The 12,687-nt window shown below is 38.2% G+C and overlaps 1 protein-coding gene across 1 annotated transcript; it reads right to left on the bottom strand.

Moving 5' to 3' along the window:
- Window positions 1-2,047: 2,047 nt before the first annotated feature.
- Window positions 2,048-5,347, bottom strand: LOC104955761 (kynurenine--oxoglutarate transaminase 3). Its single transcript, XM_010783150.1, has 9 exons — window positions 5,289-5,347; window positions 4,777-4,921; window positions 3,905-4,054; window positions 3,732-3,818; window positions 3,476-3,598; window positions 3,250-3,370; window positions 2,523-2,599; window positions 2,352-2,441; window positions 2,048-2,269 (listed from the first exon to the last, which is right to left on the bottom strand). Exons 1-9 carry the CDS (start codon window positions 5,342-5,344, stop codon window positions 2,063-2,065), a joined length of 1,056 nt encoding a protein of 351 aa, XP_010781452.1. The 5' UTR covers window positions 5,345-5,347; the 3' UTR covers window positions 2,048-2,062.
- Window positions 5,348-12,687: the final 7,340 nt, after the last annotated feature.

The raw sequence follows: 12,687 nt of genomic DNA on the forward strand, positions 1-12,687 counted from the left end.
AATTTAATACCTTTTAAGACCTTTTTTAGGACCCTTTCCATACATTTTAAGACCTCATCGCAACTTTGAGTTCTAACCGGTTACATTGGCAACACACTTTACTATATTGAATGTAAGATAGCAAAACTAAACAGAGTGCAGACAGACTACTGAAGCCTCCTTTCCACATGAACTTCAACCTCTCTGTGAAGGTCAGGTTTAATGCAGTATGCTGCTTTGTTGCTTCTGTAGACTGTACTCTTTCATTCCAGTAAAACTCATCAGAAACCAGTATTTGACCAATAAACAAAACAATTGACAAAACTTTGAACTATGAAATATATTAAACTTTGGTGAGCTTCAGCGGGGTAATGCCATATAGGAGCTCCCTCACAAATACCCAGGGGTTAAATTGGGCTGGGGCTGTCCGGGGCTAAGCCCTGGCACATAGGACGATGCTCTGACGTCATCACCCTCACACATTTGTCATATGTTTACAAAAAAGGATATATATGTTAAGACTTTTCTCGTTCTTAATATAGACTATATTTAGGGTCTATATGTGTTGACTTTACTTTAAAATAGCAGATCTCTGTGACCGGATATAGTTTGGCTTAGACCCCGGCCCCACACGGACCATAGTAAAACGCATACGCAAATGCAAAAAAGTCTTCCGTTCACACGCATTTGATTCATTAACGTGTCCGTTCACACTAGACCGCTGGAAATGCTGGAAACGATGTAGTACATATGCCAGGCCTGTAAGTGGCGCTGCTGCCGCCCGAAATACACCAAAAGCAGCGAAGAAGACCCCGGAGCATGGTTGCCATGGTTGCCCTTCTGTTTATTCTCCGCGGTGGACGGCGTGTTCTCCTGCTGTTATCTCTCAGGTAGTCCACCAGCAGATGAAAAACACCCACCTCTCCGCCTCTTCCAAGGAACGAGGGGACCGTGCGGCAGAGTTTCCGTTAAAAAAATGTTCCGCCGGTCAACATGTCCGTTAAAGTTTAAATCTTCCGTACAAAATTAGAAAGTGCCGGTCAGAGGTCTTCTTTATTATTTATTGAGCTTTAAAACAAATTGATAACGACTCTGTTCTCTGTATAATAATATAATAATATTTAATAAACGGTGCCTGCCTCTCTTTTCCTCCCCCTCTTCTGACAGCCCAGCAGCAGCAGGAGACGTGGGGAGAGGGAGGTGGGGCTATTTCATCGTTATCAGAAAATGATCATATAGGGCTTACACATGGAGCCGTTGGACCCCCAGAGCGTTGCGTATGCCGGTCTACCCACCTTGGGACCCGTTATCGTTACCGTAGTCGTTTAGTGCCCCCCCACAGAGCGGAGCAAGGCAACGAAACTTAAAATAAGAAGCAGCATTTTACGGCGCACTATGCATGGGGCCGCCTTGGGGGGTTTCCCGACATGTCGTTTCAGTAAATTAAAGGGTGTTTCATGTTGTCGTTGCTGTGGACCTTCTTAATACCTTGGAAAATGCCGTTTAATACTTTTTAATAGCCTTAATTTTCGCTAAATTGATTTATCAACTTTTAATACTTTTTAAGACCCCGCGGACACCCTGAATTATGATCTAAAAGCTTTGCTATATTTCTGAGGTTCAGTAGTAGTCCACCCTTGAAGAGTTTTATGAATGTCAATCATGGAGTTAGGCTAAACACATTTTTTAGAACTAATTTACTGATAACTTTAAGTTGCTTTTTGTTTTTGCACAAATACAAAAAAATACCGTCTTTTATTTCAATATTCAAACTACAGAGTGTCTTATTCTGTGACTCTGCTGTACATATCCAGTAACTCTTCCATCAGAATGTCCATTTGAAGATTTCATTTCTAAAATGAATGCATTTATTTTAATGTATGCGTTACCTCTGTGAGCTCTAACTTCATTTGCACTTCTTGAATTAACTGTTCAGTATGAACATCTGAAATTGTTACCAAGTAAATGTGTGAAGTAGAATGTCTTTGTGCTGTCCAACCTCCTGCCTCTTTAGAAATGAGCCACGGAGCAGTATTTGTCCTCACTGGTAGCACGCAGCAGCAGAGTAAATGTGTCACAGATGTCAGTTAAAAGGTAACTCACTAAGAGACGTGACGTCCACCAGCATGAAGTACCCCCCCTCTGGAATGACAGGGGTCATGCCGGCGTCCTGCAGGATGGCAGCCATGCGGTCCCTCTTCAGCTCCAGCTCCTCTGGCAGCGAGGAGAAGTAGCACTCCGGCTGCCCCATCAGCTCCAGGTTCCTCTGGAAGCCCTGAGCCACCGCCTCCTGGGGACAGACAGATACAAGTGTCAGAGTAAATACTCTGACAATGATTGGTCAGGAACCTGTGTTAGAGCTGCACACTTGCCTGTAGCGGTGTGGGGCAGGTGTACATGGTGTTCTGCATGACTGTCTGGAGATGCTTTATCAAGTGCTCAGGTCCTACAGACCAGCCCAGCTAGGAGACAACAACATCAATAAGTGCAAGAACTGATTTGTGAATATTCAAAATGGTGTTCTAAATAAACTTTTGTTTTACCTTCCATCCTGTGACACTGAATGTTTTTCCTGCACTGCCGATAGTGATTGTTCGATCCCACATTCCAGGAAGAGTGGCTGTAGAGACAGAAAACAGGTAATTGAAAACAGGGAAAAAGGTCAGAATGACATATCATCTTTTAATGCCAAAACTTCATGCAAAAGTATACAATCATACAAGAATATTAGCCTCAAATAAGCGAAAAAAATGTAAGTGCTATATGCAATATTTATATATATACAGGGCTCGACATTAAGGACTGCCCGATGGCCCGGGGCCATCTAGTATTTAGCTCGGGCAATGAAGCCTCACATTTTGAAAGGAACTGGCTGGTTTAACTCGGATAAATTCCATTCATCGTTGCAACTCAAATGTTTCAACAGCCTTTTCTTGTAGCTTTTGTCCCTTTTTCTGGCAGAGGTGCTGGGTCAATGTGTCAAGTTACTCCCTGTGTTTGCTAGCTTTATGGTAAATGGCATAACACTTCTCTCTGTTAGCTCCAGAGCAACTGGTTAGCTTGTTGCAATTACCAAGCCTCCCATTACCTTGGTGGAACATTGTTACTGGCTAGGGCTAGTGAGCTAGCTAGCATGAGACCAGATAGCTTGGCAGTCAGCCAAGAGTAGCTGCTTTTTTCAAGGTTTCCATCCCTGTAGCTGTTTGTAAAGGATCTTAAGATGGATAACAGTGCTCTACTCTTTTTGTACAGTGGGTATGTTGAACGTACCAATTTTGACATGTTGATGTCCTCTGTAGATCAGCCACTCATAAACCTCATCACTGAAGCACAGAGTGTCGTGTTTGATACAGAGGTCAGCGATCATCTGCAGCTCGTCCCTGGAGAAGATCTGCAGGGATACGACAGGAACTACTGAGAGCTTTGTTTTCCCATCATGTTAGCAATCATTTACATATCTCAGATGAAACAGGTAATGGCTGTGATGTAGACTTACCTTCCCAATGGGATTGTTGGGGGTGTTGATGATGATGGCCTTTGTCTTGGAGTTGAATTTACTGGAGAGCTCCTCTGGATCAAGAAACCAGTCGGCACTTGTTCCTGTCTTGTTCCCGGACTTCTGAAATGTATGTAATGTAAGAAATGTTGTGTCATGGCTCCTATAATGTATTAATATCCTTAAGATATGCAGTAAGTAAAGTAACTACTTTACTACTATAAAAGTGGAAGATGTATGTTTAGGTTTAACTTACAAGGCGTAGCGGTATTAGCACAGGCTTGCCCCCCGCCATCCGTACCATGGGTACATAACAGTCGAAGAAAGGCTCGATTATGATAACCTCAGGAATGAAACAGTGTACATAAATATAACAAATTACAGGGAGCATGTTTGTAAATGTTTATGGTTTTAAACACCTGTCCTTACCTCGTCTCCCTCGTCCACCAGCCCCTGCATGGTGCTGAATAAAGAACCGTAACCTCCCACTGTCACCAGGATCTCTTTGAAGGGGTCGATATGCCGCCCGCAGACCTTCCCATAGACCTGAGACAGAGCTTTCACCAAAGATGGGTGACCCTTGCAAATCAACAAGAGACAAAAGTTTAAGAACAAGCGGGTTTCTGGCAGTAGCAAATACTGTATGTTAGGGAATAGTGTATTGTAAAAAATGTAACATACTTAGGGCTGTACCGAATAGTTAAAAGCTTCAGAGCTTCGTTTATAACGTTAATATTTGATTCCTAAATAAATATTTTTAGATATTCCCATGAATAGTGTGTAAAGACAGTATTGTTGCAGATTAAGATGAAGCTCTAGTGGAATTACAATTAAAATTAGTTTCCGGTACGATTGACTCAGACTTATGATTTTCAAAGAGTCAAAAAGTCAACATTCATATAGAAAATAACTAAATATCCTGCTTCAATCCATATTTGTTAACGCTCAAAACTGTGTGCTCTGCTGTTTCCCACATCTGTACTAATGGGGATGTGCAGCAGCAGTAGAACTGCACCAACAATTACACTTCCATATAATGACAAAGGGTAGTTTTGTTATGGACAGATATTCTGCGCTTAATTGAAAACCTCAACAGAAGTTTAAAAAAAAATGAAAAAATGTACAGCCTAATCACTAGATTTATGGTTAAACAGAAAGTATTAAACTCTTTCTCCATTATCTCAGCAACACTTTTCCTTTTTAAATGGATTCAAAATAGATAATGATGGGTACTAAAAACATTTTTGTGAGGGTAGTAGTTGATTATGATCGAGTGTGTACAGTTAGTGTATAAGTCGTACAAAGCCTCGGGTGTACTGGTTCATCCGGTCCACTGAAGAAGCCTCTGCTAGGGCCTCCTTGACGTAAGAAGGCGGGGGGATATCTGGAAAGCCCTGACCCAGGTTAACAATGGACGGGTCCGCTGCCACTGAAGTGAACGCCACCCTGATCATAAATAAATATAATAAAATAGGCCATTACAAGACATTACACATGTGACTACGGATAAGTATGTCATACAACCTGACATTAAACTATCAAAAGTATCCCTTTAATACCCCAGAATGAAAGAGACAAAGTAAACTTGTTATACAAATACATCTGTCATTTAGTAAAAACTTTCTTCACATTTTGTGTAAAATTAGACAGCATAAAGAATATAGGTCTACTGTACCTAACACCCTCACTGAGAGACTGACTTAGCTCTTGTATACAATCAGAAATATGTCTGGCTTTAACAGTAATAACAGTATTATATAAAATGTTAACCTGATCAGAAGTCTATGAGAGACATTTTGTATTTTTCACTTACCAGACATTCTTGTCTAGTCCCTCGATTCTTTTGGAGTTCTTGTGCCTTGATGTCATTTTACACTGCAACACAAAACCAACATACATTAATGAATATCTGATTCAGTGGCCTTTTACATTTAGCAGTCCCAACTACTTCCTTGCATGTCAAAAAAGCTGTGTGTTGGGACTACAACACATCAGCAGCCAGTGTACATTAACAAACCAGAGGCCAGTGTACATTAACACACCAGAAGCCAGTGTACATTAACACACCAGAGGCCTGTACTACGTATCCAGTTCAACATACCCTGGATATGTTTGAGTTACCCGGATTACCTAATCCAAAACAAACGCGATCTCGCTAAGCGGTCCTACAACGCAGGTTATCAACTCAGTAACTCAAGCCAGGGTTTCTCTGTCCGGCTGAATGTACGTTCACATGAAAGGAACATTTGATCAATCACAAACATGGAGAAGCGTACTGACAGCGCAGCGACATACTTCCTGAACGAAAAGTGAACTATAATATTAGACAAATATGAAGAAGTTCAACTTTAAACATCCATGACTTAAACACTTTATCCAGGATAAAAGCCACAAGCCTGCAAGGTGAATACAGCTGGTAAAAAAGTGTCATTAACAGGTTTATGATTAGAGACGAGTGGATCTGACTTTAATTACATTTGACTCGAGTGTTTCGTCAACTTAATGTGTTGCTTAAAATAGCACTTCTGCATACAGCATACTGTATGCAGAAGTGCTATTTTAAGCAACACATTAAGTTGACGAAACACTCGAGTCAAATGTAATTAAAGTCAGATCCACTCGTCTCTAATCATAAACCTNGGGGGACTTTACTGGCATTGATCCGGACCGTTGACCTTGTATAAGATTCACAAGTGGACCTTTAACAAAAAAGTTTGAGTACTCCTGTCCTAGAGGTTCAACCTCCACCGGCTGCGGCTGCAGCTGGACCCTTCTCACTCCGATGTGTCTCATTATCATTCATATCACATCATAACGTATCATATATTTCCTTATCTGAGTCAGCTTCTTGAGCCGTATCTGGCCGTGCAACACTTACAGTGTGACATAGTGTATGCAGAAGTATTGTTTTAAGCAACACAGGGCTCAACACTAACTTTTAAAAGGGGTTGCCAGGCTGGCAACCAGCCATCAGCTTTTGGTTGCCAAAACTGAAAATACGGTTGCCATTTTTAGACATCTTATGTTTTAAATAATTAAGATACTATACAGTTATACATCAACTTAATAATGAACATGTGACACAAAATAATGTTCAAATGCTTTACAATAAGTAATTAACACAATTATTTGAAACTTAAGTGGTAGGAAACTTGTCCACCCTCAATTGCTTGTATACTGAATACCAGTAGTGCAGCTGTTGTTCTTGACAGATCACTAGTTTCTTGGTCATCCGTTGTCTCCCTTTCAAATGTGGGTTTTCCTGACCTTTGTGCTGACCCCCACCATAGATCCATTGGCCCTTCAGCATTGAAGTCTTGGATTGGCCAGAGTAATACATTTCTAATGTTAAATAAATGAAAACCATTCACAGTTAAGAATTAGATATTAATTATTAATGCTGTAAATTATGTATTCATATGTCTCATATTCACATGACTATATTTAAAATGTGTTACCTTTTTATAGAAGTGATTATATTTGTGTGCCAATATTTTTCTAATAGTAAAGTTTCGTTTTGCACTTTTATTTTGGTAGTAATAAGATCGGGACTCTTATTTTGAAGGAACTTTTACCGGAAGTGAATGGAAAACATTCCTCTTTGCTTTTCCTTCGGGTTCACCTAGTGCTTTATCAGTTGAATCACTTTGAACATTCGTTTGAGATGTTGACGGATTGGCCGAACTTTTTACCCCACAGTCAAACAACTTAATTAATTGCTTCGCCATTTTTTGTAAAACAAACACACGGCGCACCGCGCAGTGCGCACGCGAGTAAACGTGCATCGCTTTCTGGCTCCGTAATCACACCAATGCACGTGCAACTTAAGTATCAGGTTCCGACTGGTCACAACAATAATTAAATATCAGTCTTAATACGACCATTAAATTAACATTTATCTATTTGGGGTGCACATTTAGCTGTTTACTGTCCTTATTTCTTTATGTTAAAAAGTGGTTGCCACTGATGGCAACCAAAGGCCAAGAAGTGGTTGACATTTTTTCTGAATGGTTGCCAATGGCAACCTGGCAACCGTTACCGTCGAGTCCTGAGACTTCATTTTCTGGTTCAAATTTCAATAAATGTAATTTGTATAATCACTCTTTTGTCTTTATTCTACATGAAAATGTGAGAGATTCCATTCAAATCTGTTGATTATTCAGATCTTCCTCAGGCTAGGAATAGTATGTCGAACTAGCAGTTTACTACCTTACTTACCCGCGAAAAGACTGATAAATATGTGTTTATAACCGGATGCGACTTCGGCGTGACGGCGTAAAGCTCAGCTAACACTAATTCTACTTTCTTCTCGTCTATCGTGTAGGTTTGTGAGCGGCGCATTCGTTAACAAACCACTTAGCTTTAACAGCTTTAAAGACATAGATAAAAAACCTAAAAGTGTGCATTCGTGAAAGGTGCACGTTAGGATTGGCGTGCCCGCATATTTACTCCGGAGACTCGGTCCGTGAAACTTATCGTCCCTAAAGTATATTATTGGTCATATATTTATAAAATCCTAAAGCTATTACCATCAGTAGTAAGTTCTGTGATGCATTGTTTCCAAAGCGTCGTTTTATTCTTGTTCTGAAATCCTTGTGTAAAAGTGACAAGGTGTAGTCTTTACTCCGATTAACTAGGGAAGTAATCAAACAACGAATCAACTCTGAAATTGAAAAAAATATCTGTCATAAATTACGTGTGTTTATTCAACAGTATTTCGAATAAGAGATGGACAAAAATGTAAGTAGTCTGAATTTGTAATTGTTGACATCGGCTAAATTTATCAGCTTGCAGATGAAAAAATGCCTATGGCAAGGACTGTTACAAAGAGACTCCAGTCTCGTCTCGGACTTACCTCTGACAGGTAAGTATTTGCAGTCCCGAAGCGGCACTCGAGAGAGTGACCTCTTCTCTTTAGTTACCTTCCCATACCTAATCAAAACATATATTTCTATGTTCGTTGGTGAAAGAGTCTTATTTCGTTTTGATACTCAAATTGTCTTCTTTTTGACTCATTTCGTTTAATTAATTTATTTTATTTGATATTACGTTTGTTGTAAACACATTAGACATTGTGATATTCAGAAAAAAGAAACAAAATGGTATCAAAAACCAAACGTCAAGAACAAAGAAGAAGAGTTACTAGTCTGAAAGCGAGAGCGAAGAGGAAAACGCAGAGGGGTAAAAACAAATATAAACTGGTTTGCAGTCACCCGCCCTNTTGTTAAAGGTCCACTTGTGAATCTTATACAAGGTCAACGGTCCGGATCAATGCCAGTAAAGTCCCCCCCCCCGGAGCGGAGCAACAAAACTGAAATTAAGAAGCAGTTTTGGCGCGCAATGCCTAGGGGGGGTTTCCCGACATGTCGTTGCAGTAAGTTAAAGGGTGTTTCATGTTGTCGTTGCTGTGGACCTTTTTAATCTTTTTTTGTTCTTTTTTTTTTTTTAAAGAACATTTTATTTTGAAATTGTTACGTTTATTCTGTTTTTTTTTGTGTTTGTATCTTTTATTTAAAATGTATTTATTTATTGAATGTTTTGTGAGCTGAGCTGTGTGGTTTTATATTTGATGTATCTCTCTGTACAGCACTTTGGTCTGGAGGTTTTAAAGTGCTATATAAATAAAGTTGGATTGGATTGGATTAATCTACCTTATTTGGGGGCCTTCTGGTCCAAGCACTTGCTTGTCGGTAAACGGCGCCCCTGTATACACACACACATTCAATACATACATACATACAGTATGATGGCTTGAACTAGTGGGAGAAATGGCACTGTTTGTCTGTAGCCAATGCCTTGAACCTNTTATTGTGTTTATACTTGTTTCCACACATTTCACAATTTGGGATGAATGAAGTATCTATATATGATATCCATCTATCTATCCATCTGTTGTCTATATATCTGTCTGTCTGTCTGTCTGTCTGTCTGTCTAGAAGTTGTTTTGTTTGGAAAGGTTTTGTCATTGTATTGCTCTTTACCGGCACCTGCAGGGTACAGGACTTTACATTGTACTTACAATTTTACATTGTAACTTTGACCCGCTTGACTGAATACACAACAAACAATGAAGAAAGAGTTTTATCTGGGCTGCTTCGCTGCCAGCTGCTCCCCCCGGGATCCGAAAGTGGCGTATTGCCTGTAGTTCAACATCAACGAAAGTGCTCGATATATGCTATATTGAACAAATAAACTAACACAAACTAACTGTATCACAATAACATGATGAAGATGATGATGATGGTGATAAAGAATGCATCTAATGTTCCGCTGTTCATTATAATAAAAAAACTGAGCATTAAACAAACCATCATGCTCTTACTTTGAAATCATGCGGAAATGTCGTCATCAGCGGGCCATCACGTGGTTTCCGAAAATAACCGAGTGACACGAATAGATTTTAGCCGAGACCGGAGGAAAATATGTCTCGAAATTCTGTGTGTGTAAAAAGACGATCCACAAGCAGAAATTTGAGATCCGCAAGTGCATTTTTGGTCGACAAATACAAAATGGATTCACAAATGCCTGACCGAAAGTTGTAAATGTTAAAGAGATATTCACAGATCCTTTTTTATTTGTGAAAATATTTAGCGTATTTGCAGATCCGTTTTACACTTGCACATTTACTTGTGAGTTTGCAAATCTTTTAAATGCATTTGTGGAGGGTGTTTTACATTAACAAATCACATATTTACACACAAATTATTTTTATGTTCACACAAATAATTATGAGACATATTTATTCCCATACTTTCTCTACTATAACTGTTAGCTGTTATTGCGTGTAAATCTTTTGATTACATTTCAATATGTTTTGTCTCGTGGTGTTTCATATTGTTTCATTGTTTTTCTTTTCAGATCTTTTCCCTGTCTACACGTTCTGCCTCATATGTTCGCTGAAGACACTAACCTGTATGAAAGTACAGGAGCTCTCTATGTTCAGTATAAATAAATAAATGTTTTAATTTTGTAATCAGACAAAATTAATCTGAAAAGATCACTTTGGGCTCCAGCAAATAGGTAGATGGCATATTCCTACGATTTACATTTCATGGAATCCTGCAAAACAAAGACAGCAGATGGCGCCATTGGCTTTTCAACAGGGTGCTCACACAGCTTCAGATGTTAGGGAGCCCTCAGAAACTACACGTGCACACGAAGTCACAGCTATGGCTTATTATTACTGTTAGAAAATCAATTATTGAATTAATTATATAGAAAAGCAAATGATGCTAAACTAATTAGAACAAAAACAGAAGACATTTAGATCAAAAATGAGAAAGACAACAACAGTAATATTAAATTCATGCACTTCATTGAAATACTATGAAAACAGACATACTGTTTAAAAGTCAAGAGAAAACATCAACTCTTTTTTGGGGGGTAAATATATTTCCTCCACCGAAAAAATAACTGACGGAAAAACGTGTGTCAACTAAAATAGGGGAATAACCAATGAAAGGAGATTAATGTTCAAAAATAAACAATACGGTTTTATTTTTTTATATATAATATATGTTAAATCATTACAAAACACTAATACAAAAAAAGAAAAAAAGACTAGAATAGGGAATATCTCTTGCAGTTATTTAGTTGTTATGTGTTATGTAACTACTAAGGCTGCATGATTTGGAAAAAAATGTTGACTGACAATGCGATTACATTAATGATTGATGGATATTTTTTTGCATCATTATTTTCATTATCATTGAAAGATATTTAAAAATGATCAACATGTGATATTTAGAGAGGATCTGTACCAGATTACCAATGTAGGTTGTGATATCTCTGCAGTTTCAAAACACTTAATTCAAAATAATATTTTTTAACACATGGCGTGCTTCCTGAGATTTAAATATAGCATTAATAGCATTATGGAAGACAATGTGCCATGTTGACATACAGAACTGACCAGTGGTGTTAAGTAACTAAGTACATTTTAGGCAAATACTCTACTTGAGCACACTTTTGAGATAGCTTCACTTGACTACTCTAGTATTTCCATTTATGTTACTTTGTACTTCTATTCCACTACATTTATGTAGTACCTTTAGTTACTTTGCAGTAATCGATTAATGAATAATAATATAATCAACACTTAAACAAGACTTTAGTTATACTTGGGCTAAATGAACATGCACCCATCAGTAAATAAAGTTATTGATATCACATCAATACATTATAATAATAATAATAATAATAATAATTATAACCAAAACATATAATATATAATATTCTGAAATGAGTCAATCTGCATAATGAGTACTTTTACTTGTGTTTCTTTAAGTATATTTTGATACCTATACTTTTGTGCTCCGACTTGAGTAACATTTTGATTGCAGGACTTTTATTGTAATAGAGTATTACAAAACTGGTATTTTTACTTTGACTCAAGTACGAGATCCCCTCTGGAACTCAGATAACTGTGTTTGAAAATGATGGAATATAGGATGTGCTTTGGTTATAGCTAACAGTAATACACTGCGACGCTAATAAAGAGGCACCTGCTGATCAGGTCAAGTCTGGACTGTTCTAAACTCTCTGGACTTGTCAACTGATAAAAGAGTGCCAGTAAAACACCTTAGGGGATGGTTTCACCCTGTTATTTATCCTCAGCAGGTTTGTGTTGCTCCACTGAACCACAGGAAGCATGTGTTACCGTGAGCTACAGCCGAATAACACTGACCACCTATTTCTCTAGCTAAGGCTAACACATGCTAGCTAGCTTTAGCTAACAACATTACTGCTAAACGAGCTGACCGTTGTGTTAGCCTTCTCTTGCAATGACACGGTTATGGCCGCAACTGCGTTCAGTCCTTATTGAAGAAACACGTACCATGTAAGAATACTGGTAGAAGTTAAGGCACCACCAGGTCAGCTAGCACAACTTACTTGTCGGTGCCCTTTAATGCCGTCTTTCGCGTGCGCTTGGTCAAATCAGCAGCTCTTCATTTTTGAGTGCGCGATTAATAGCTTATTTACGGCAATCGCTGTACAAAAGTAAAATAATGCATGTTTTTTTCTGCTTCTCAAAAGTCACTTCTTAATAATAAAATATAGATAAATAATAAATATAATAATAAATAATAAACATAAAATATAAATAAATAAATAATAAAATATAATAAATAATAATAAATAAATAATAAAATATCTGAAATATAGATATTAAATACATCAAATTGAACATATAAATGAAAACTATTTCACAG

The sequence above is a fragment of the Notothenia coriiceps genome, unplaced genomic scaffold (genome assembly GCF_000735185.1).
Source record: "Notothenia coriiceps isolate Sejong01 unplaced genomic scaffold, NC01 NC01_scaffold00024810, whole genome shotgun sequence".
Taxonomy (NCBI): Eukaryota; Metazoa; Chordata; class Actinopteri; order Perciformes; family Nototheniidae; genus Notothenia; species Notothenia coriiceps.

Excerpts from the sequence above, each read along its gene's own strand:
- LOC104955761 (XM_010783150.1), bottom strand. The coding sequence starts at position 5,344 with ATGACATCAAGGCACAAGAACTCCAAAAGAATCGAGGGACTAGACAAG. Across the intron at positions 2,600-3,249 it reads ACATCAACATGTCAAAATTG|CCACTCTTCCTGGAATGTGG; the intron begins GTACGTTCAACA and ends CTGTCTCTACAG. Across the intron at positions 2,442-2,522 it reads TCAGTGTCACAGGATGGAAG|CTGGGCTGGTCTGTAGGACC; the intron begins GTAAAACAAAAG and ends GTTGTCTCCTAG.